At 42.5% G+C, this 25,574-nt stretch overlaps 1 protein-coding gene across 2 annotated transcripts in view; it reads left to right on the top strand.

The window, feature by feature from the left end:
• Positions 1 to 25,302, top strand: part of nudt12 (nudix (nucleoside diphosphate linked moiety X)-type motif 12) — a 43,278-nt gene extending 17,976 nt beyond the window's left edge. For both annotated transcript variants that reach the window (XM_069892455.1, XM_069892448.1), the window contains 4 exons: positions 7,982 to 8,149; positions 13,687 to 13,800; positions 15,721 to 15,920; positions 19,507 to 25,302. In XM_069892455.1, the coding sequence (XP_069748556.1) occupies positions 7,982 to 8,149; positions 13,687 to 13,800; positions 15,721 to 15,920; positions 19,507 to 19,611 (587 nt within the window). In that variant the 3' untranslated portion in view covers positions 19,612 to 25,302. The remainder of the gene's footprint in view (positions 1 to 7,981; positions 8,150 to 13,686; positions 13,801 to 15,720; positions 15,921 to 19,506) is intronic.
• Positions 25,303 to 25,574: the final 272 nt, after the last annotated feature.

Below are 25,574 nucleotides of genomic sequence, written 5' to 3'. Positions count from 1 at the left end.
AAGGCTGGGAGACAGAAAATAGATTAATGGAAAGAATTCTGGCTTGGGAAGCAGTGGACAAAGTTATGAAAGATCAAATAATTAAAATTCAGGTTGAATCAATCAGCCATGCAGCAGAGAAACGGGCCTTTACCCCTCACACCTCCCCCCTCTTCCCCCCACCCCCAAACATGTCCATGGCGACTATCAACTATCTGTATTAACCCTATTTACCAGCACTCGGTCTGTGACCTTTACTACCTTTCACCCACTCAGGCTGTGCATCCAGGGGTTGGTGAAGCGGTTAGCGCCAGTAATCAGGACCATCGTTGGAATCCCACGTTGTCTGTAAGGAGTTGGTACGTTCTTCCCGTGTCTGCATGGGTTTTCCACGGGGTCTCCAGTTTCCTCCCACCTTTCAAAACATACCGGGGGTGTAGGTTAATTGGGTGCCATGAACTCATGGGCTGAAATGGCCTGTTCCCATGCTGTATGTCTAAATTAAAAATACAACCACCCATTTAGTGGGAAAAACCTTCCTCATATCCTCTTCAAATCTCCAACCTCTGATCCTAAACCTGTATCCTTTGGATTTAGATACTTCTGTTATGAAACAAATGTTCCTATTATCCAAAATTTGTAGCCTCCTACCATCCTCACAGCCTCCTCTACTCCAAGGAAAATAAATTCAGCCTCTCCAGCTTCTCCTCATCACTGAAACACACTTTCCAGTACAATCATTGCTTTCCTGTGCAAGAAAAATTGTGCATGGTACTCCAGCTTTGGTCCAGCCAACTTTTTTATAAAGTAATACCATATAGGGCTAGAAAAGGTTTCAACTATAGTTTTTAAGACTGCAGGCATATAACTGCACAATCAAGGAATTTTGCCGCTACACAGGCAGTCTAAAAAGAAATGAGCAGGAATTTTGAGTCAATTCCTACACCCCGATTTATCCAGCTGGACCCCTACAACATTTTGAAGGAAGCCTACAGTGTAAATCGTACCGGATAAAATCTGTTGTCAGTCATCCGCTCTGCTGCAAACCCAACCACAGGGTCCGTTGCATTCAGGTACTTGCAGTCTATGAAGGTTCCCAGTGTGAACGACCACATGGGCAGTAATGATGTCAATTTTTTCCAGTGTGTTTCTTCCCCCCTCCCCCCCCCCCCCCCCCCCACCGACATTGCAGTCTAAAAAACATAGAAAAGGGCACGACTGCGGGGAAAAAAAATTGATACATAAAATGGAAATTTAATTTAATCTGGGGACAATGTAGATCAGAGTGCAGAGGGGTGATTGGTGAATGGGACAAAATACAGGTTTGTATATGAGCTTAAAAGTTTGCGTATTTGCATGCAACTTTAGATAAACTTTTTTTGGTAATTAGAATATTACAAGCACAAAAAAAGGCTGTTGGACCCAAATCTTTTCAAATTCCTGAGAATAAGTTCTTAAAAGTTACTTGACCCTCCTAAAGATGATTTGAGACTTGAATTCTCTGTTAAGCATAACCAGTTGTCTTTCTTGGTATAAAGTTTCAGTAAAGCCAAAGCCCAGGGCTTGCCATTTTATTCCAGCTGTGTCTGTGGGATTTTGATACTGCTATGGTTCGGACCTCTTCAGGGATGAAGCATTAAGTATTTACATGGATTTTGTGGGCAGTAATGGGTGGAAATATCATTACTGTCCACAACCTGTGATAATCTGTGGTATGGGCTTCCCTTTCCTCCATGCTGATGGCTGTCTGGCATCAGTCTGAGAACATCTCTATCATCTGGCCACAATTAAGAGACTTTTTAAAAAGTCTCTTACCAGGGTCTGCGGGGAGGAGTCGGCGTCGGCGGCAGCCATTGGTCGAGCGAGCGTACAGGAGAGTGTGTTGGGGTTAATTGGTAAAAGGCCAATAAATAAGAGGGACAGCGAGCAGCCCAACGAGTGAGTGGCCCAGTGAAGGAGTGGGAATTCCAGGCTTTGGCTCATCAGGCTTCGGCGAAAGCAGGCGGAGAGAAAGCTAAGATAGTCTTTATTACTACTTCATTGGGGTAAGGGATGAGTGTTAAGGCTGTGTGTTGTCGGGAGTGCCAGATGTGGGAGGTCCTGGAGTCTTCCAGACTCCCGGATGTCCATATCTGCACTAGGTGTGTCGAGCTGCAGATTCTCAGGGACCGTGTTAGGGAACTAGAGCTGCAGCTCGATGACCTCAGGCTGGTTAGGGAAACAGAGGAAGTCATAGACAGGAGCTACAGCCAGGTGGTCACGCCAGGGCCACGGGAGGATGAAAGGTGGGTAACTGTTAGGAGAGGGACAAAAAAACGTAAGGTCCCAGAGATGAGCCCTGTGAATGTAACCCTCAGCAATAAGTACGCCTCTTTGAGCACTGTTGAGGGGGACATCAAGGTTGGGGGGAGCGACAGTGGCTGTGCCTCTGGCACGAGGTCGGCCCCTGTAGCTCAGAAAGGGAAGGAAAGGAAGAGGAGGGCAATTGTGGTAGGAGACTCCATAGTTAAGAGGACGGATAGGGGATTCTGTGGACGCAGCAAGGAGAACCGGATGGTGGTTTGCCTCCCTGGTGCCAGGGTCCGGGATGTTGCTGCTCGTGTCCCGGATATCCTAAAGTGGGAGGGACAGGAGCCAGAGGTCGTGGTACATGTAGGTACCAATAACATAGGGAGAAATAGAGAGGAGGTCCTAAAAAATGAGTACAGGCAGTTAGGTAGGGAGTTAAAAAGAAGGACCGCAAAGGGGGTAATCTCTGGATTACTCCCTGTGCCATGTGACAGTGTGAATAGAAATAGAATGAGGTGGAGGATTAACACGTGGCTGAAGGGGTGGAGTAAGGGGCAGGGTTTTAAGTTTCTGGATAACTGGGACCTTTTTGGGGGGAGATGTGACCTGTACAGTAAGGACGGGTTACACTTAAATCCCAGGGGGACCAGAATCCTGGCAGAGGTATTTGCTAGGGCTACTCAGGATCCTTTAAACTAGAATGGTTGGGGGGAGGGAACAAAATAGTACAGAGCAGTAAGGAGAAGGTTAGAATGCAAACAAATAAAGTTTGTAGTAAGTATTTGAATATGGACGGGCAGGTGATAGAGAAGGGAAATGCTCTGGAAGAAGATGAAGGGCAATTGGCAGGAAAAGTAAATAATGTTGTTATTAAAGATGAGGGAAAACAGGGATTAAAAATTGGGAAATCTCTGAAATTCATATATTTTAATGCCAGGAGTATTGTAAAAAAGGTGGATGAGCTGAAGGTGTGGATTGATACTTGGAAGTATGATGTGGTAGCGATTAGTGAGACATGGTTGCAGGAGGGATGTGATTGGCAACTGAATATCCCTGGGATTCGTTGTTTTAGGTGTGATAGAGTCGGAGGGGCAAGAGGAGGTGGGGTTGCATTGCTTGTCAGGGAAAATATTACAGCGGTGCCTAGGAAAAGGATAGATTAGAGGGCACATCCACGGAGGCTATTTGGGTGGAACTGAGGAGTAGGAAAGGAGAGGTTACACTTGTAGGGGTGTATTATAGACCACCCGGAGGGGACCGAGACCTAGAGGAGCAAATCTGTAGGGAGATAGTAGATATTTGAGATAAGCACAGGGTTGTAATTATGGGAGATTTTAATTTTCCACATATAGATTGGGAAACACATTCTGTGAAAGGACTGGATGGGTTAGAGTTTGTGAAATGTGTGCAAGATAGTTTTTTACAACAATATGTAGAGGTGCCAACCAGAGAAGGAGCAGTGTTAGATCTACTGTTGGCAAATGGGATGGGTCAAGTGACGGAGGTTAGTGTTGGCGAGCACTTCGGGTCCAGTGATCATAATGCCATCAGCTTCAATGACATTATGGAAAGAGAGAAGTCAGGGCCAAGGGTTGAGGTTTTTGATTGGGGAAAAGCTAGATTTGAGGAGATGCGAAAGGACTTGCAGGGTGTGGATTGGGACAATTTGTTTTATGGGCAGGATGTAGTAGAGAGATGGAAGTCTTTTAAAGATCAGATTTTGAGAGTGCAAAAGCTTTATGTTCCTGTTAGGTTAAAAGGAGGGGCAAAAGGTTTGAGAGAGCCGTGGTTTTCAAGGAATATTGGAAACTTGGTTCGAAGAAAAAGGGAGGCGTACATTAGATATAAGAAGCATGGAGTTAAGGGGATGTTCGAAAGATACATTGAATGTAAGAGGAATCTTAAGAGAGGAATTAGGAAAGCTAAAAGAAGGTACGAGGAAACTATGGCAAGCAGGGTGAAAACTAATCCAAAAGAGTTCTACAAATATGTTAATGGTAAAAGGAAAGCTAGAGACAAAATTGGTCCCTTAGAGAATCAGAGCGGAAAACTGTGTGTGGAGCCTAGAGAAATGGGGGAGATATTGAACAGTTTCTTTTCTTCGGTATTCACTAAGGAGAAGGATATTGGGAGATGTGAGATTAAAAAAAAGCAAATTGGGTAAATATGGGGAATATAGAGATTACAAAAGATGTAGTTTTAGGGCTTTTGAAGAATATAAAGGTGGATAAGTCTCCGGGACCAGACGGGATCTTCCCCAGGACATTGAGAGAAGTGAAGGAGGAAATAGCAGAGGCTCTGGCGGTAATTTTCCATATGTCATTAGATATGGGGATAGTCCCGGAGGATTGGCGCATTGCGCATGTGGTTCCGTTATTTAAAAAGGGTTCAAGGAGGAAGCCTGGCAACTATCGGCCTGTAAGTTTGACATCTGTGGTAGGTAAATTAATGGAGAAAATTCTTAGAGATAGTACTTATAAACATCTGGATAGACAGGGTCTGATCAGGAGCACTCAACATGGATTTGTGGGAGGAAGGTCATGTTTGACCAATCTGATTGAATTTTTTGAAGAGGTGACTAGGAATGTGGATGAGGGTAGCGCAGTGGATGTTGTCTATATGGACTTCAGTAAGGCCTTCGATAAGGTACCACATGGAAGGTTAGTTAAGAAGGTTCAGTCTTTAGGTATAAATTTTGAGATAGTCGAATGGATTGAACATTGGCTGAAAGGGAGAGGCCAGAGAGTGGTAGTGGATAATTGTCTGTCAGGTTGGAGGCCGGTGACCAGTGGTGTGCCTCAAGGATCTGTATTGGGCCCATTGTTGTTCGTTATATACGTTAATGATCTAGATGATGGGGTGGTGAATTGGATTAGTAAATATGCAGACGATACTAAGATAGGTGGAATAGTGGATAATGAAGAAGGTTTTCAAGGATTGCAGAGGGATTTGGGCTGCTTAGAAAAGTGGGCTGAAAAATGGCAGATGGAATTTAATGCTGATAAGTGTGAGGTGCTTAATTTTGGTAAGAAGAATCAGAACAGGACATACGTAGTAAATGGGAGAGCATTGATGAATACAGAAGAGCAGAAAGATTTAGGAGTAACGGTACATCGTTCCCTGAAGGTAGAAACTCACGTGAATAGGGTGGTGAAGAAGGCTTTTAGTATGCTGGCCTTTATCAATCATTGCATGGAATATAGGAGTTGGGAGGTGATGTTGAGATTGTATAAGACGTTGGTGCGGCCTAATTTGGAGTTCTGTGTGCAGTTCTGGTCGCCTAATTATAGGAAGGATATAAACAGAGTGGAGAGAGTGCAGAGAAGGTTTACCAGAATGTTACCTGGGTTTAAGCATCTAGAGTATAGGGAGAGATTGGACAGATTAGGTCTTTATTCTTTGGAGCATAGAAGGTTGAGAGGGAATTTGATAGAAGTAATTAAGATTATGAAAGGGATAGACAGAGTGGATGTGGATAGACTATTTCCGTTAAGAGGAGGAAAGATTAAAACAAGAGGACATGAGTTAAGAATTAAGGGGCAGAGGTTTAGAGGTAACATGAGGGGGAACCTCTTTACTCAGAGAGTGGTAGCTGTGTGGAATGAGCTTCCGGGAGAAATAGTGGCGGCGGAGTCAATTGTATTATTTAAGAAAAGGTTGAACAGGTATATGGATGAGAAGAAGATGGAGGGTTATGGGCATTGTGCAGGGAGGTGGGACTAGAGAGGGGTGTTTGGTTCGGTGCGGACTAGAAGGGCCTAATGGCCTGTTTCCGTGCTGTAAATTGTTGTTATGTTATGTTAATTATGTCATCAGTCAGGCTGAGTAACAAACCACGTCAAATAATTTTCACAAAGACCAAATCAAGCAATGTTTCTGACCAACGTGTCACGTTTGCACAAAATAGTGACTGGAACATTAAAGTAGAAGCCAAAATGTATTTTTTTTTAATCCGATGAAGTGGCTTTGACCAGCTATTTTGAGTGGAACTGCTGATGTTCAGTCACTCATCTTGATGCAGATCCCAGCCCACATGCTGAGAAAAACCCAAGTCTATGACATCTGAATTTAGAGGCAGATGATGTTCATTTTGTGCTCCACAAGACACCATGTAGGTTCCTCTCATTTCGGCCTTCTTAAAACCATGTTCATTTGACCTAGTGTCCTTCCGTTCCAAATCCAAATAAAATGATTCAATCTGTGGTACCTCTTTCAGCATTTTAAAAACCTGGCCCATATTTTCTCTTTTCACTAATAAAACCCAGTTGAGCTCCACTATGTATGCCTATAATAGATTTAAGACTGTTTCAATAAGATGGATGATGGACACGGCTGGAAACATTTTACATTTATGGTTTGAAGTTACGCATTATCATAAAGATTTTATGGGCCTCATTCGATAAATTGTCCTTCAGAAATTATTAATGATATTATGCTTGGAACATGTAAATGCATAAGGTCTCCCTTTGAAGACAATTTTAAGGTCAAAACTCTATCCCTGCTCACAGTCTCATCCTTCAGTCTTTCACCTCTTCTTTGGGTTTGTAGAACTCTCTCAGCTTTTTGAGGCCCTTGGCTTTTTAAAGATTTGCTGATAGTAGGATCAATAATGGAGGAACATGTAAAATTATAACGACTGATGTTGGTGCTCCAAAGTACGGATGTTGCCAGCTACAGAGGTAAATCTAATGGGCAAACAGTCGAAAGTCTGGCACAATGTAAAAATGTCAACCCTATTTCACACAATCATTGAGAAGTAATTTCACAATCTGCTTCATTGTTAGGTGCTGATATCCTTCGCCTTGGGTATATACTGGGTAAATGTTAATAAAATGAGAAATTTCAGTATTCATTTAAAAATGCGGTTATAATTCTGTAGATAATGTTTCTGATATCGGATTAGAAACATGGGTGAAGAGTTTAAACATGGGTGAAGAGTTTAAACATGGGTGAAGAGTTTATTTTGTAGACCTTTATTTGAAGTGGAAGATGTTACACACAATAGATGCAAGGCCCATTGTCCGTGAAAAGGGAGCAGGGAAGGAAAACAGGAAAAAGTCGGTGAATCATTGAAAGGGCACAGATAAATAAGGGTGTTGGGGCAAGGCAAAAAGAAGCTAAAATAAGACAAATTAGAGGAACAGATGATGTATTCAGAAAGTGTTGCAGCAGATGGAGAAGCAGAGAAAATCTGCCAATGCAGAAAAGTGGGGAGAGATCAGGGAGGTCAATGACCCCTTACACTTCATTAATAGTCCATCCTCCAACCAAAGGAATTCCTTCATGTCTCCAACTCCCTTACATTTTTCTGTCACCTAGTTCTGAATATTTATTTAATTTAGACATACAGCACGGTAACTTTTGGCCGACGAGTCCATACTGCCCGATTTACACCCCGTTAACCTACACCTCCAGTATATTTTGAACAGTGGGAGGAAACTGGAGCCCCTGGAGAAAACCCACACAGACACTGGGAGCACGTACAAACCCCTTACAGACAGCACAGGATTCGAACCTCAGTCTGATCCCTATTGCTGTAAAGGCATTGCAGTAACTGCTACACCAACCATGCCATCCTGTTGATCTTCTGTTTATTTTTCTAAAATGCTGATTGACCATTTAACCTTTTTCTCTCTTTTTTTCAGTTTTCAACTATCTGCAGTATTCAGTGTTGAACACAGTGTATGTTGGTTTAACATTTTTTTTTAATTAGGTGTGGTTGCACAGGCTAGGGCGGTCCTTGCCTGGCACAGTAGATACAAGTTCTGTCCAACCTGTGGAAATGATACAGAAGTCACAGATGGTGGTTACAAGAGGAAATGCTTGAAGAAAAGTTGTCCAAGTCTGCAGGGAATTCATAACACCTGCTATCCACGAGTAGGTATGGGAACAATGTACAAAGGTCTGAATTTTTGTTAAAGATTATTGCTCAGGCATTTACTTCAGTTTCCTTGTGATGAAACTGTCTTTAAAAAAAAACATGACTCATTGCGAGAGAAACAAGTGGTTTGTGCTGGGCGGGTCACAGAATGGATCAAAAGGAAGATCGTTTTTTTTTGTCCGTCCCCAATGGCAGAACTCCAGTGAGAGAATCAGATGATCGCTTGCACTGCTGCTGAGGATGATCAGAGTTGCCGCACAACCCAGAACCACCAGGACTGCTCCAGGGGCCCAAATGAAAATGATTTCGTTCCACTGAAATTAAGCGGTAGCAATTGTGCCACTGGCAATCATTGATGAAGGGACTGAGGTTCATATGATTATGTGCGATGATTTGAAGCTGGGAGCAATTCTCCTGGAAAGGGAGTAATCAGTGAGCTCTACACAAATTATATCCCCTCTCCTTCAAGAGAATGCTGTTGATGAGGTAGAGCAGGATGGATTGATGGAATTCTGGCAATTCTGATTCTTGCTGACAAGATTAGTCCTTTTTTTAAATGCATTTAGGAAGCCATGGTTATAGAACGATGGAAATAATATTCTGGAGCTTCGAACTGGCATATGTACAGATTGAAAATGTTCAATTTTTTTTTCAGGCTAAGATTTCCAAAGCTGCACGGTTCTGCAGTCGAGTTCATGACAAAAGCACCGCAGTTCCAATACCCAATGTTAAACATTTTATGTTCATTGTTCCAAAGAATGTAAACCTCCACAAAGTGTTGTTGGGTTTACATAAAAATTATGGCGTCATTTTTTTCTTCTCGACAAGATATTTAATTGACTCCTGTGACATAAAAAGAGGTGTAAGGTGCTCCTTCTGTCTGATAGCCTACAGGTCACCCTTGAGCAAGGTGTGGTACCTGCTTAGCCTCCCAATGAGGGCCACGTGAAGCCATGGATTGCAGAGAGTGGATGGTTTTACAGGCAGATTCTACAAATTGGAAGTTAATGGTTGTAAAGCTAAATACGGCGGGCAGATGAATCTGCTGATCAATGGCCAGGGTTACCTGTCCAGTATGGACACTGCAACTGAAGAAGGCAACGGGAAACCACTTTAGTATTTCTCCCTTGTGCAATCATGAACTCAGCATTGACGAAGGTCTCAGCTCAAAGATGAGCTTTCACTGAAGGAGAACGGGGTGGGGGGGGGGGCAAGGGGCAATGTCTACAATTCAGAGGGTCAGAGATTGAGACAGATGGAGAGGCATGATTACCCGTGCCGAACGGCAAGGCAGCTGAATTAATGATATAAACGTCAACTTGCATCTGTGTCTGAGGTCATATAATACTTCTTTCATTAAAATATATGTCTGGAATTTGCCAATTAAATGTAAACATTCAGTGGCACGAGAACAAATCCCTTGTGTGTTTTTGAATAGGGTTATGTTAGTGTGGGCGATTGGTTTGTGATTTGCTGACGCATACTCTATGCTGTTTGAGAGGGATGAAGAAATCGGGGGCAGTTGCATCTTTAACGGTGATAATGCAGGTAAAGATGGGAAATATCAGAAAATTCCTGGTTTTATAAATGGAGTAGTAATTTTAAATTTTCTTCACATGTTCATTACACTCTGAAGTACTTCTTTTAATTTTGGGGTTTTTTTCTGGAGATCCAGTTGAGTTTTAGGATTTTATTGAGCATATGCTCAGCACCTCAAAAGAAGATGACTATCTAAATACTTGTTCAGCCTATACTCTACCTATGGGCACATGAAAGAATGTTTGGGGGGAGTGCTAGAATGAATGGAGATGGACTTGCTGGCTGCATCTGGGCTGCAGACATCTTCTCTGGCGAGTAGGAATGGGGCATTCTCCCAGTCGCCCCGCAACGGCCGAGGAATCGGGAGCTGGGCCGAACCGAGTGGAGCTGGGAGAATGTTGAGCAGACTCGGTGAGGGGTCGGTGAGGCTGACTGGCGTCTGCTCGCTCTCCCCATCTATCATCCTCTCCCACACTTGTTCTTCACATCCAACTCGTGAACATTTCTCAGGAGACTTCCCGTACATCTTTCTGAAGGTTTTGGCACCCATTTTAATTGCTCTCACATATAAATAACTTATTTTTCTGCTTTGTGTAAAATCAAGAGTTTGACCTAATTTATTTTTTAATTTAATTTGATTATATTTTTTTTAATTTAGCAGATACCATGAGCCTGCACCACTCAAATCCTCATGTGACCAATTCGCCGACTGATCCCAAATGCGTTTGAAATGTGGGAGGAAACTGGTGCACCAGAGGTCACGGGGAGAATGTACAATTCCGTAAAGATAGTGCTGGTCTCTACGGTGGGTCGCTGGCACTGTAATAGCATCGTGCTCACCGAGCTTCCCAATAGACTTTGTTTGACAGCTACCAGTAAACACGCCAATAAGGGAAATTACAATTACATGGGCCAACATTGCAAATTGTTTGAATGTGGCAAGATTCCAAGAGCAAAATTTTTTTTTTTTTAAGTTTTTCTTCATGGATATTGCCTGATCCATTGAACCCTTCCAGATTCTCTTTGTTTACACAGGATTCCTGCATCTGCAGATTTTGTATTTCTCAAGGGTAAATTCTGCACGCTTCTCTATGTTAAACAAAGAATTAAAAAGACAGTTCTACAATTCCACCTCTGGTTGAATGCAATTCATGACAGGTCAAAATGAGATTTCTCCCCGAGGTAAATTCAGAAACTTCTCATTTTAGGGTCCATTTGAAAAATCCCTTGAGGCATCTCTGTTTTAAAAGCTCATTAAAAGGACATCATCATCTTGCATTTGAATATCAATTTGATTTGGGTACCATTATCAATTAATGAAGGTACTGAGACCAAATGTTCAGTCATTTTAAGTGATGGAACAATGAGTGAATAATAAATAGTCCTACATCATGGAAACAGGCCCAGCTCGTCCATGCCAAACAACGTGCCCTCCTGTCATCGTCCCACTTTTGGCCCAAACCCCTCCAGTGCCTCCCAACCATGTAATTATCCAAGTGTTTCAAAGAGGAAGCTAACATACATGCCTCTACCACTTTGACAGCTTGTCTCATATGCCCACCATTCTCTGACCCCCTCATCCCTTCCAAATCTTAATCCCCTCACCTTATAGTTATGCCCTCTAATCTTAGATTTGCCTACTCAGGGAAACACACTATCACTATTCACTTTTCCCATGCCCTTCATGATTTTATAGACCTCAATAAGATCACCTCTTGATCTCCTATGCTCTAAGAAGAACAGGCCAATTTTTTTTCCAGTCTCTCAGAAGCAACTTCATAACCTTCTTCTGTACCCTTTCCAACTTTATAATATGCTATAGCAAGGCAAACAAAATTGCAGACAATATTGTCAGTGTGGCTTCACAAACGTCTTGTAAAATTTCAACATGGCGCCCCAACATTTGTATTCAAAGTCCAGACTGATGAAGGCAAATGTCCCACACACTCTTTTCACTCCTCTGTCTACCAGCGTGGCCATCTTTAAAGATTGATGCACCTGCACCCCTTAGTCCCTTTGCTCCATAACACTCTTAAGGGCACTGGCATTAACAAAGTAAGTCCTATCCTGGTTCACTTTGATCAAATGCAGTATCTCACATCTTTCTGAGTTGAGCTGCATTTGCTAATCCTTATCTGATCTGGATCCCATTGTAAACTTTTTCTCCGTCCATAGTATCACATTTTCATCATCAACAAACTCATCTCGCCTCAAGCATTTACATATACAGTATTACAAAAAACAAGGGTCCTAGTACCAAACCCTAAGGCACCCCACTGACCACATTCCTCCAATCTGAAATATTGTCCTCTATCATAACTCTCTGACTCCCATCACTAAGCTAATTTTTTTAAATCAAATTAGCTAGTTGGCCTCCTATCTCATGTGCCCAAACCTTCCAGTTCAACTGCTTCACTAAAATCCATAACATCAGTTATTTTCCCTTGTCTAACCTTTTTTTTCACCTCTTCAAAATATTCTATTAACTTCATGAGGCACTATTTCCCACATACAGATCCATGCTGGCACTCTTTAACTTTCTCCTGGCCATGCAAATGTTGATAGATTCAATCTTTCAGAATCTTCTCCAGCAGTTTCCCTGCCACTGATGTCGGACGAACTTATCTGTAGTTACCCGGATTATCCTTACAGCCACATTTGCCATCCTCTAGTTCTCTGGAATTTCTCCTGTCCTCAGCGATGAGATAAAATGTCTGGCAAGCTCCAACAGTTTACTTTCTGCCTTCTTTCAATGTTTTGGAATGCACCTGGTCTCAATCCAAAGATTTAGGGGGACCTATTGCTTTCCACGTAAACCCTTCGTTCTTAAATATACGGAGACAATATTTTTGATTATCACTTACACAGACTGCCTAAGCCATTTTAAAACCTCTTTTAGCCCTCCTAATTTCCTTTTTCACTATGCTCTGACATTCCTTGTACTCCTCAAGGGATTTCCTCGACTCTGTCTCCCTGTATCTGATGAATGCTTCCATTACCTGACCAGCTACATTCCCCAGTAGAAAGTCCAATGTTACCATCTCCTGGTTGGCCTACCAACATAAAGTTTAGAAAGTTATCCTGGTCACACTGAACAAAGTTTACCCATTCAATACCCCAACACTTTGGCATTCCCAGTCAATGTTGGGGAAGCTGAAATCACCCTCATTAATAGGTTTGCTATTTTTTGCAGATATCAGCCATCTCTCCGTCTATTTGATCCTCCCACATCCAGTGATTCTTTGGTGTCCTGGAGTAGACACACATTAAGGTGACAACTCCTTTTCAGTTCCTGACTTCCACCCACACTGCCCCACGCAATAGTTCTCTGGCAATATCGTCTCGACTGTGATATTTTCTTTGATGGCACGGTTAGCGTATTGGTTAGTGCAATGCATTTCCAATGGCAGCAATCCAGGTTCAAATCCAGGTGCTGTCTGTAAGGAGCTTGTACATTCTCCCTGTGTCTGCAGGTACTCTGGATTCCTCCCACCCTTCAAAAATGGGGGTTGTAAGTTAATTGGGGTATTTGGGCAACACAGGCTCATGACCCGGAAAGACTCGATACCATGCTGTTGGTCTGAATTTAAATTTAAATATTGCAGCCTCCCCACTATTGTTCCCACTGTTCCTATCACACTTGTGACTGCTGTACCCTTGAACACAGCTTCCAGTTCTGGTCCTCCTACAATCATGTCTCCATTTGCGGCTCCAATACCCCATTATTCTGTAATCTCACTCGTTTTCCATGTGGTACTTCCTCCATTAAAATTAACACAAGAAAGTTTACCTGTCTTCCCTCGACTCTTGTCCTCCACCATCCTGTTCCTTGCTGTCCTGAATCTTTGCCATCCCTCTTCCCTTCTTTGATCCCAATAGTATATCTGTTTTGCAGGGTTTTAGATGTATGTGTCTTAAGGACAATTTTTAAAAGCATTTATTTGTTTTCAGATATGCTGACACTTTATAATACCATCAGGTATCTTTTTGGTTTATAGATCCAGTGGTAATAATGCTGGTTATTCATCCTGATGGTAATAATTGCCTTCTGGGAAGACAGAAACAATACCCTCCAGGAATGTTTTCCTGTCTGGCGGGATTTATTGAACCAGGTGAGAGTTTCATGTCATGAGAAAATTGATTTTACTACTTTATTTTGAGACATCTTTATTAAACCAATATGATCTTACACGCTTGAGAAAGTGATGCATTTGACCACTGGGTCTTAAAATGGTTTAGCTCTGCTGCTTTATGACAGACTTCTCAGAAGCAACCAGATTAAAGAAGATAATAAAATATGAGCAAGTGTGTCCGTTGGCCTAACCCCTGCAGTTACAACTCAAATTGTCAATGACACAGAGCCAAGTTGTGCCAATTAGTCACCAGTGGTTCTGAGCAGAACCACAGGTTTGGGTTGTTCACTCCTCAGGGTGTCTTAGAACATGGGAAAAAGCATACAAGTCTGAGATTTACCCAAGGCTGAATTCTGCTGGAACTTATTGCCACCAACACTGGATTTTTATTTCAGCCAGAAGTGGAACAGAAAGTTGTTGAGGAAAGGGTCTTGTGATACCATACTTCCAGCTCCACACTTTAACCACTGAGGGCTAGTGTAGGAAGCCCATTCTGATTACTGACCAGTGAGGGAGGAAAGGGGAAGTGCTTTATTATTTTGTTGTTTTATTGTTTTTAGGTCTCCAGTTATATATTTTATGTATTCATAACAAATTCATTTTAATATGAATTAAACATTCCTGATTATGTGAGACATCTTAAAATTGTTAAAGATCCTTTGCTAGCCCAGTAATCGAAGGTCTAGTCAATACTCAACACTCTGGTGCCTCATTGGACATCTGCCAGACACGGGGGGACTCTTCATCAACATCACGAGGTGCATAGTATTGTATAGAACAAGCCTTATTGCGCTCAACTGCCTGTTCACTGGAGACAGATTGAGATGAGGCCAGTGACAGGGGTGCAGTTTAGGGGAAGTGATGGGAGCCATCAAAATGTGGAATGTCAGGTTAGCAATCAAGGTGCATGGCTGGGGTTTGGGATGGCGATCAGAGATGGGTTTGGGAGAGTCACACCTGGGGCAGGTTATAGGTCAGGACTGTAATAGGTTGAGGTCAAGAAGGGAGCTATTAGATGGCTGAGGAGAATGACCAATAAATTGTTTTTATTTTAAATGAACCTAACTGAAGTATGTTTCCAGCATCAATCACCAATATTTGGGGCATACGCCGACTTGCTTGTTGGGAAGGTCTCCTTCTCCATTGCCCTGCTCCAGTTGCAGTCCATGAATGCATGTGAGAACAGAACAGCCCCTTCGTCTGCTCTGTCTCACCAATGTAAAGGAGATCACGTCAGGAACACCAAATGTAGTAAATGTTGATGTAAGTGAAGCACTGCTGCCTCACCTGGAAGGCCTTACCTCTCATCCCACCAGCCTTTGCATCTAGCACATCATTCTTTGACTTTAGCTAACTACAACCTCATCCCAACCCCGTCCTTTCTTTTAGCAGGGACCACTCTCTCCATGCGTCCCTTCATTCTTCCCCTTTCCCCACCCATCTCTTACTTCCACAACCCCCCACCCACCCTGGCACCTATCCCTACTACATCTTCCCCTTCTCCTCCATCAATGGACCTTCCAATCTCATAACCAGCACATGATCCGCTAATTGTTCAAGCTAATGGAGAGGCTTCATTCTTCAACCACAGTTTAGGGCAGGATTTATTTCAGAATGCAAGAGAGAAAACGGTTTCAGGGCCTATCTATCAATGTGCATATACCGTTGGCATTTATTTTTGTAACGTTAATTTCGAGACCCACTAAGCTGTGCGCAATCCACTGAGTGATCGCCAGGTGTGATGTACAAAGTCCGCCGTTTTTGGGCTAGTATCAGAAACCCACCCCCAAGTTGAAGACAACATCTGATTGCTACTTTTTTCCAGTTTTACACACCTGAATATTAACAGTGTTAGAAATGTTGCCATACAATGCATGTTAACTTTTATCTTTGTAACAGGAGAAACAATCGAGGATGCTGTTCGAAGAGAAGTGGCAGAGGAGTCGGCAGTCAAGGTTGGGCACGTTCAATATGTTTCCAGTCAGCCCTGGCCAATGCCTTCATCCCTCATGATTGGTTGCCAAGCTAATGCTATATCAACAGAAATTATTGTGGACAAGGTGGAAATTGTAGATGCCCGATGGTTCACTCGGCAGCAGGTAAGTCAGTCAAACTCTTCAGACTCTCAGACTGAAAAAGATTTATCTGATGATGCTTTTGTTCCTGGTGGGAGCAATAATGAAGTATAGTATTGGATAGAATAATATGGGTCATCAAATTAGTTTACACTGTCGTAGATTCTTCCTCAGTAAATATCCTGAGGTAAGTGGATGAACAGAAGTAAAACTTTTATATAGATAATGCTCTCCGAAATGTCTTCTCAGGCCCCAGAGCAAAACAATTAACCTGTGGGTCAGACTGTGGTATTTCTCTGAGTTCTGACTGTGCCGGAACCAGTTCACTTGTTATCAAAAGAATTGTTGTTAATTCTGCCACTGACTGGTTTTCTTTCTGTTAGCACCAGTGATGTGCACTGCTTGGATGTTAAAAGACTGGGTCAGATTAATTTTTCATACTAAAGGTTACAATATTTTAATGCAAGAAGCATAGTGAACAAGGTAGATGAGCTGAGAGCATGGATAGATACTTGGGGTCACGGTATTGTGGCAATTAGTGAGACCTGGCTACAGGAGGGGCAGGACTGGCAACTTAATATTCCAGGATACATTTGTTTTAGATATGATAGATCAGGGGGTAAAAAAGGAGGAGGAGTTGTTCTGCTTGTTAAGGAGGACATTACTGCCGTGAGGTGGCAGGATGATATGGAGGGATCGACCAGTGAGGCTGTTTGGGTGGAATTGAGGGGTGGAGGAGGCAAGAGGGTGCTAATAGGGATGTATTACAGACCACCAAATGGGACAAGAAAATTAGAGGAACAAATTTGTAGGGAAATAACGTATATGTGTGAAAATCATAAGGTAGTGATCATGGGAGATTTTAACTTCCCACACATTGATTGGGATACCCATACGGTTAGAGGGCTGGATGGGCTGGAGTTCATTAAATGTGTTCAGGATTGTTTTCTAAATCAGTTAGTAGAAGAACCGACTCGGGACAGTGTAATACTGGATCTCCTGTTAGGGAACGAGCTAGGTCAGGTAGCGGACATTAATGTTGGAGAACCAATTGGGTCTAGTGATCATAATTCTGTTAGTTTTAGGGTAGTTTTAGGGAAGAGCAAGGAGAGGCCTAAAGTTGAGGTTCTGGATTGGAAAAGAGCAAATTTCGAAGGAATAAGAAGGGATTTGGGGAGTATTGAGTGGGACAGGATATTTTCAAGTAAGGATGTTAATGAAAAATGGAGGATATTCAAAAAAGAAATTTTGAGGGTACAGAGTAGTTATTTCCCAGTGTGGATCAAAGGAAAGGCTGGAAGTCATAGGGAGGCTTGGTTTTCGAGGAATATTGGAAATTTGGTTAGGAGAAAAAGGGAGGTGTACAAGAGGTATAAAGAGCAGGGAGCTGAGAAGTTGAAGGAGGACTACAAGGAGTGTAGAAGGAATCTTAAGAAAGAAATTAGAAAGGCCAATAAAAGGCATGAAGAGGCTTTGGCTGACAGAGTAAAAATAAATCCAAAGGGTTTCTATAAGTACATTAAAAGTAAAAGATTAGTGAGAGATAAAATTGGACCCCTTGTAGATAGCGAAGGTAGGCTGAGTGAGAAGTCTGAGGAAATGGGGGAAATTTTGAATGATTTCTTTGCCTCGGTATTCACTAGGGAAAAAAAATGTTGAACCAGTTGAAGTCAAGAAAAATAGTGGGGAGGTCATGAAGCATATCAGGATAACCGAGGAGGTAGTGATGGCTGTGTTAAAAAAGATAAAGGTGGATAAATCTCCCGGACCGGACAAAATATTCCCAAGGACACTCAGGGAGGCTAGTGGACAGTTAGTGGGGCCATTAACAGAGATATTTAGGATGTCACTGGCCACGGGGGTGGTGCCAAAGGATTGGAGGGTGGCGCATGTGGTTCCTCTGTTTAAGAAAGGGTCCAAATGCAAACCTGGGAATTATAGGCCTGTAAGTCTGACGTCTGTGGTGGGCAAGTTGATGAAAAGTGTTCTGAGGGATGGTATTTACAAATTTTTGGAGGTACAGGGATTGATAAGGAGTAATCAGCATGGTTTTGTCAGGGGTAGATCATGCTTGACAAACCTGATTGAGTTCTTCGAGGGGGTACAAAAAAGGTTGATGAAGGGAAAGCTGTGGATGTTGTCTATTTGGACTTTAGTAAAGCTTTTGACAAAGTTCCCCACGGGAGGTTAGGAAAAAAGGTGGAGGCATTAGGTATAAATAAAGAGGTAGTGAAATGGATTCAGCAGTGGTTGGATGGGAGGTGTCAGAGAGTAGTGGTAGAAAATTGTTTGTCCAATTGGAGGCCGGTGACTAGTGGAGTTCCTCAGGGTTCAGTCCTGGGTCCACTATTATTTGTTATATATATTAACGATCTGGATGTAGGGATGGAGAATTGGATAAGCAAGTTTGTGGATGACACAAAGATTGGTGGTGTTGTGGACAGTGAGGTAGATTACCGTAGATTAAAAGGTGATTTAGGAAGGCTGGAGGTGTGGGCTGAGAAATGGCTGATGGAATTTAATACAGATAAATGTGAGGTGCTACATTTTGGAAAGGCAAATTTAAATAGGTCATATACATTGAATGGTAGACAATTGAGGAGTGCAGAGCAACAAAGGGATTTAGGAGTTATGGTAAATAGTACCCTCAAGGCTGATACTCAGGTAGATGGTGTGGTGAAGAAGGCATTTGGAATATTGGCTTTCATAAATCGGTGTATTGAATTCAAGAGTAGGGAGGTTATGATGAAATTGTACAAGGCATTGGTGAGGCCAAATTTGGAGTCCTGTGTACAGTTTTGGTCACCAAATTATAGGAAAGATATAAACAAAATAGAGAGAGTGCAGAGAAGGTTCACGAGAATGTTGACAGGATTTCAGGGTCTGAGTTACAGGGAAAGGTTGTGCAGACTGGGGCTTTTTCTCTGGAGCGTAGAAGATTGAGAGGGGACTTGATAGAGATGTTTAAGATTTTAAAAGGGACAGACAGAGTAAATGTGGATAGGCTTTTTCAATTAAGAAAGGGGGAGATTCAAACTAGAGGACATGGTTTAAGATTGAAGGGGGAAAATTATAAGGGGAACATGAGAGGAAATTTCTTTATGCAGAGGGTGGTGGGAATGTGGAATGAGCTTCCGGCAGACGTGGTCGAGGCGGGATCATTGGTTACATTTAAGGAAAGACTGGATCGTTACATGGATAGGAGGGGACTAGAGGGGTATGGACCAGGTGCTGGTCAGTGGGACTAGGAGGGTGGGGATTTGCTACAGCATGGACTAGTAGGGCCGAACTGGCCTGTTCTGTGCTGTAAGTGGTTATATGGTTATATGGTTAAAGTCTTACCAACTTTGTCAATTGATTATTTTCAATTTACTTAATAGATTGGAAGCAAAGCTATTTACATCACAGCCTTAATAATTGTTCATTTTCTCTAAAATAAAATGGTTTTGTGCTTCCTCGGAGTAAGTTGTTCAGACAAATCTTAAAATGAATTAAAATCCAACAGTCAAGTGTAGGATTGGTATGCACTTTGAATGTGAAGTACCTTTGTTAATTGAAGGTAGCAAAATGAACAAGAGAAAACTAATTATTTTTTTAATTGATATTACAGATCACTGAAATTCTGACGAAACAGGATCATCCGATAAGCATTCCCCCTCAGCAGACCATTGCAAACAGGCTCATTAAACAGTGGCTTACAAAGGCAAATCTCTGAATTTGTTGCTAGAGTGGCATCTTCCTCTGGCTCTACGTGTAGCCAGATAATTTGACTGTCTTTGTGAATAGGTCTTGCCAGGAAAATTAGACGCCATTATTTTTTTTAATTTAGAGATCCAGCACAGTTACTGGCCCTTCCAGTCCATGAGTGCACGCTACCCAAATATATCCATGTGACAAATTAACCTACAAACCCCATATGTCTTTAGAATGTGGGAGAAAACCAGAGTATGCAAAGAAAACCAACATAGTCACGGGAATAGCAGGCAAACTTGAAGCCGGGTCACTGGCACTCTAATCGTGTTATGTATCACTGAAGAAACCTTCCATGTCCTGAAGTGCAAATTTCAAATCAAAATGCATTTCTCTCCAACTTGTCAATTGCCATTTGTATCAATAAGTGGGAGAAATTTTAACTTTGAAATTTCTATCTCAAGAACCTCTTTTGAAAAGTACAGATCAAATTGATGAACAACATCTAACTGCTAGAATCAGTGAAAAATTCATAAAATGCTCACCTTACAACACAGTATATTCTGCCTTGGCACTCACCAATCAACGGCATTAACATTGACCTCTCCAAACTATGTTAATCCTCTACCCCATGTCTTCCTATTTTCCTATCCTCCTTTCCTTCAGCTCCCTAACCCCTTCCTTTATTTTTCCTTTGAACTACCCACAGCCCTCTTCCCTCTGTAACTCCTCAGCTTTCTTTCCCTCCCACCTGTATCCACCTATTCCCTCTTAGGTAAGACTGGTTTTGCATTCTGGTCCCTTTATCAGGTATGTGGGGGAAGGGGGAGGAGCACAGGCTAAAAGGTAAAGGGACCAGACCCAAAATATTGGTTACCCTTTACTTGCTTTGGATGCTGTGTGACTGTTGAGTTTCTCCAGCACCTTTATGCAGGGGTGCAGTGCTAATTTTTTTAGATGCCAGAACTCACCAAAAACAGCGACAAGGAGTTGCGGGAGTGATGCTCTGGTGAGCACCGACAGCATTGCTCCCCTCCCTTTATGTGTTGTCCAAATGCTCATCAGATTTTAAAATGACTGGCTGAGTCATAACACATCTCTGATTTCTCATACTTTGTGGAGAGTTTGCTCAAGTTCGCCGTAAAATTCTCCAGCAGTTTTTGACCAAATTTGTCTTTTCACCGTTGCTACAATGGCCTGGTTCATGGAAAGGTCTTCGGAGATTTGGACTCCATGGAACGTGAAGGTTCCGAATCTCTCCACCTCCTTCCCATCATTGCAGACAGGTGTGTGGTTCCATCAGCCTGTCCTTCCGAGATAAGGTAGATACTGAACTCTTTAATTATTTTGTGTTTTTATTAAAAATTCTTAAATGATGTATTCAATTTTTAGATGTTTCTGACCCTTGACACTGTGACAGTTAGCAAAACTGGGAAAATATAGGAACTTTGTAAATGGGGCCCCATTGTGGTTTTCCCCACTCCATTACATGGTACAAGGCCCTGCCTCGAGCACAACTGCAAGATTGAAGCAGTAACCCCTGGACCTTTGCATTGCACTGGAGTCTTGAGGCTTCTTGTCACCTATGCTTAGGTAGCCTATCAATTCCGTGTGTCTTCTGCCATTAAAATTTGAGACATTAGTGTTAACCTTCGTCTCTCACAACTGATCCCTTCCTTGAGAGCTCGCTAGCATAGATTCTTCAAGTCAATTACCCAGCATATGCTGGGAATTGAGCAACTTGGCAATCCACCACTCAATGCCACAGGAAGTAACGACACAAGGTGCTGATGTTGGCATCTAGAGCATCAATTTGCTGGAGACAAACCCCACGAGATTGTTCATTACCACAGGAAGTGTAGTGTACATATGTATAGAAATCACAAATTTACTGAACATTTGTGGGAAGTGCCAACGATACGATGTTATGTGGAAGTTGTAGGTAACATTCGTGATGCCATATGTGGAGTGTGCAATTTTGGTCAGCTACCTACAGGAAAGCTATCAATAAAATTGGAAAAGTTTAATGAAAATTTACAAAGATGTGGTGAGGATTTGAGGAGTTAAGTTGTAGGGAAAGGTTGAGTAGGTTAGGATTTTATTCCCTGCAGCATCAGAAAAGGAGGGGAGAATTGAGAGAGATACAAAATTATGAGGGGTATAGATAGGGTAAATCCAAGCAGGCTTTTCCCTCTGAAGTTGACTGAGACAAGTGTGAGATGATATGGGTTAAGGGGGAAAGGTGAAATGTTTAAGGGAACATTAGAAGGAACTTCTTCATCAGAGGGTGGTGAGAGTGTGGAATAAACTGCCAGCAGAGGTGGTAGGTATGGATTTGATTTCAACATTTAAGAAAAATTTGGATGGGTATGGTTTGGGTGCAGGGCAATGGGACTGAGTGGATTAATAGTTCTGCACAGACAAGATGCACCAAGGGTCTTTCTCACTATAGTGCTCTATGGTTCCATGACTTTCTGGAAAATCAGATATGTTCACATTTCTGTAAAAATTGTGAGCTTGCTATACTTTAATTAATTATGTGGTACCATCAATAATCTGAATTAACCAACTACATTTCTACACACCCTCACCCTTGTAAGGATTCTATTCCTCTTTCTTAATTCCTCCGCCTCAGTAGCATCTCCCTCAGAATGAAGTCTTCCTTTCTAGATCATCTGAGATGTCCTCCTTCAAAAAACCTTGCACCAACTCTTACCAATTCAGTCCTTACCCTCATCTCCTCTTTTCCGCACATCTGGCCTGGCTCTCTCGGACCTGAGAACACAACAAAGAGAGGATTTCCCTTGTCCTCACCTATCATCCCACCAGCCTCCACATCCAACATGTTGTCCTCTGCAATTTCTACCACCTACAATGTTATCCCACAAATGGACTCTCTTCCCCCTCCCCTGCTTCCACTAGATATCTCCCCCACTGTGACTGCAAGAAATGCTACACCACCCACACCTCCTCCCACCCTCCATTCAGGGCCCCAGGCAATCCTTCCAAGTGAAGCAACATTTCACTTGTGAATCTGAAGGTCTCTTCTAGTTCCCCCGTTGTGTTCTCCTCTACATTGGAGAGACTGGACGAAGACTGATCATTTCATTGAGCACCTTTGCTCTGCTCACTGCAATAACAAGGACCTCCCAGTGGCCAGCTGTTTTAATTTCACACACCATTCCCACGCTTACATGTCTGTCCATGGCTTCGTACACTGCCAAATTGAGGTGACCCGCAAATTGAAGAAACAATACCTTATATTCCGTCTGGGCACTCTCCAACCATATGGCATTAATATCGACTTCTCCACTTTCCATAACTTTGGTTCTGTTGTATTTGATGCACACCTGAGATCTGCCTACACTTCAATGAGGTTTCGAGCCTTTGTCTTCTAACTGTAGCAATGTCAAAAAGACCGATTCACTAAGATCAGCGGTCATGAAGGGCAGAATTTTCTGAAGACACCCCTTTATTATGTTGGGGTAACTATCTGTCATTTTTGGCTAAAGTTCAGAGATAGATAAAGTCTAAAACACATCTCTGCATCCAGAATTGTTTTGAAGTTCAATGAGTTCACCTCGCAGATCATCAGGGAGTTTGTGAACTTTAACATGAAAGGGGTTTTTCACCAGTCCCAGTCCTTCACACCTGATTTCTGGGAAGTAGTGCAGGAATTCTTCTCCGAGGCAGCTGAGATGAGTGACATCTTCCTTTGCAGAATCTACATCTATCTACTGCTGAAAGAGATTCAAACATGGCAAAGTTCCCTCCTTCAGCCTCGTGCTTCCATTTTCAACCTTTTGTATAAATGCATTGAGAGCATCAACAAACTGAATGATAGTTGTGTCCTTGCCTTGCAGCGGAGGGAGATTCAATTTGTTCAGATGATCAAAAATATCCACAAGTTAGGCAAGGCAAAATACCCACAACTTTTCATCGAAGTAGGTTTCCATTTTGTACTTTTTTTTGCATTTCAAGAACACTGCAGGTTTTCTCGTTGTTCAAACACTCATGCCACAACGTTTCCTGTTGATAACCAATGCACTTTGGTGTAGTAGAACAGGTTTTTATACTCTGAATCCATATCTTCGCGCAATTGTTTGAACAGCCCCACTTTTCACGTAGTTCACAATTTTGATGACTTGACCTAGAACATCTTGAAGAGGAGGCGGAAGGGCTTTTGAAGCAAAAGCTGCTGACGTAATGTAGTAAACAGCAATGACTTTTGGAGATTGATCGCGCACAAGAGTTTGGAAGCCATCTTTCGCTCCTAACTTGGCAGGTGCACCATTGCTGCACACTCCACTCAGAGGTGCCAGGCCGCTTACACTGAGAGGCAGCCAGATGACCTCACTGACCTGAGTGGCAGATTGCTCGCCACTCCACCAAAGCTCACCCAGGAGAACTGAGACATGACTTCAGTGGGTTGGGAAGTCACCATGGCCCACATGCGGGAACCTCTGCCTTAAACCATCCACTTAGTACCGAATATAGGTTTTTATATATGATTTTTTATTTCTATTCTTTACATTTACTATTGCTTTGAATTGTAAATGTAGCATTGTGATGCACATAATGTGATTGGGCACATCACACAGTAGGTTCCCCATCTTTGCCAATATTAGATGGTAATTATCCTCGTCCACCTTCTAATGCCACTGTATAGTCATATTGACGAGAAATATCCCAAATATTACTACAGTACTTTGAGAGGAATATGCAAATAGAGTAATAACCACAGAAATAAGACTTATAAAAGGACCAAAAGAAAAAAATTATTGTCATACTAAGGCATAGCACATTGCAAAATATTATTTTTTTTCCCCTCAGGTCATTGGTAATTGCAACAAATTAACATCAGAAAAGTATTGTATAAGTAAGTGCATTTTCAATGCCTCGTGGAAAGATGTATATTCAGTAACGAGTAAACCAGGACAAACCATGTTTATACCCATTGAGCAAAGAAAGGATTGGCATCTGTCAGATACTTTGATTTTTTTTTTTGCTGATCATCAGTTTTACTCTCTGGTGGGACAAATTGGACATTTCACCAGCCAATAAGAAGTACATTAAAATATATTAAGAAGGGGTTAATTTAAAAAAAAAATCATTTGTGCTGTTATTGGCGAAGAACCTCACTGCTCTAAAGTTGTACTGCAGGCAATATGAATTGGTTTGCCCAATTCAACTGTATACTTCAGTATTCACACCATTACGTTAAAATTACGCAGCTAATATCAGTTTATTGGCTGCATGCGCGACGGAAGGCTTGTTTCTTCTCTGGACAGGACGGCTTTGTAAGGTGAGCCTGGTGGGCAGCTCGCTTCTTTGCCAGCAGCTCCTGGATTTCCTGGCTGTTTTCGTCAAACCAGTCCTTGTTTTTCCTGGAGGAGAAGCCCAGTACCTCTTCAGTGGATTGCAGTATGGTAGTCTTCAACTGATCCCAGAGGGTTTCAGGGGACGGGTCCCGTGAGGCAGGTTCCAAAATGAGTGGTGGACTAGCCTCGCCAAACGAACCCAGCTCAGCGTGGACATTGGCGACTTCAGGGGTTTCTACGAGGCTCTAAAGGCTGTGTACGGCCCCTCACCCCAAGTCCAAAGCCCGCTGCGCAGCTCAGACGGCAAAGTCCTCCTCAGAGACAAGATCTCCATCCTCAACCGATGGTCAGAACACTTCCAATCTCTTTTCAGTGCCAACCGCTCAGTCCAAGATTCCGCCCTGCTCCAGCTCCCTCAACAGCCCCTAAGGCTAGAGCTGGATGAGGTCCTCACCCTGGATGAGACATATAAGGCAATCGAACAACTGAAAAGTGGCAAAGCAGCAGGTATGGATGGAATCCCCCCCAGAGGTCTGGAAGGCTGGTGGCAAAACTCTGCATGCCAAACTGCATGAGTTTTTCAAGCTTTGTTGGGACCAAGGAAAACTGCCTCAGGATCTTCGTGATGCCACCATCATCACCCTGTACAAAAACAAAGGCGAGAAAT

This window comes from Narcine bancroftii, chromosome 1 (assembly GCF_036971445.1).
Source record: "Narcine bancroftii isolate sNarBan1 chromosome 1, sNarBan1.hap1, whole genome shotgun sequence".
NCBI classification, from domain to species: Eukaryota; Metazoa; Chordata; class Chondrichthyes; order Torpediniformes; family Narcinidae; genus Narcine; species Narcine bancroftii.
Note: the sequence above shows the minus strand (reverse complement) of the source record. Positions and strands in the feature narration are given on the sequence as shown.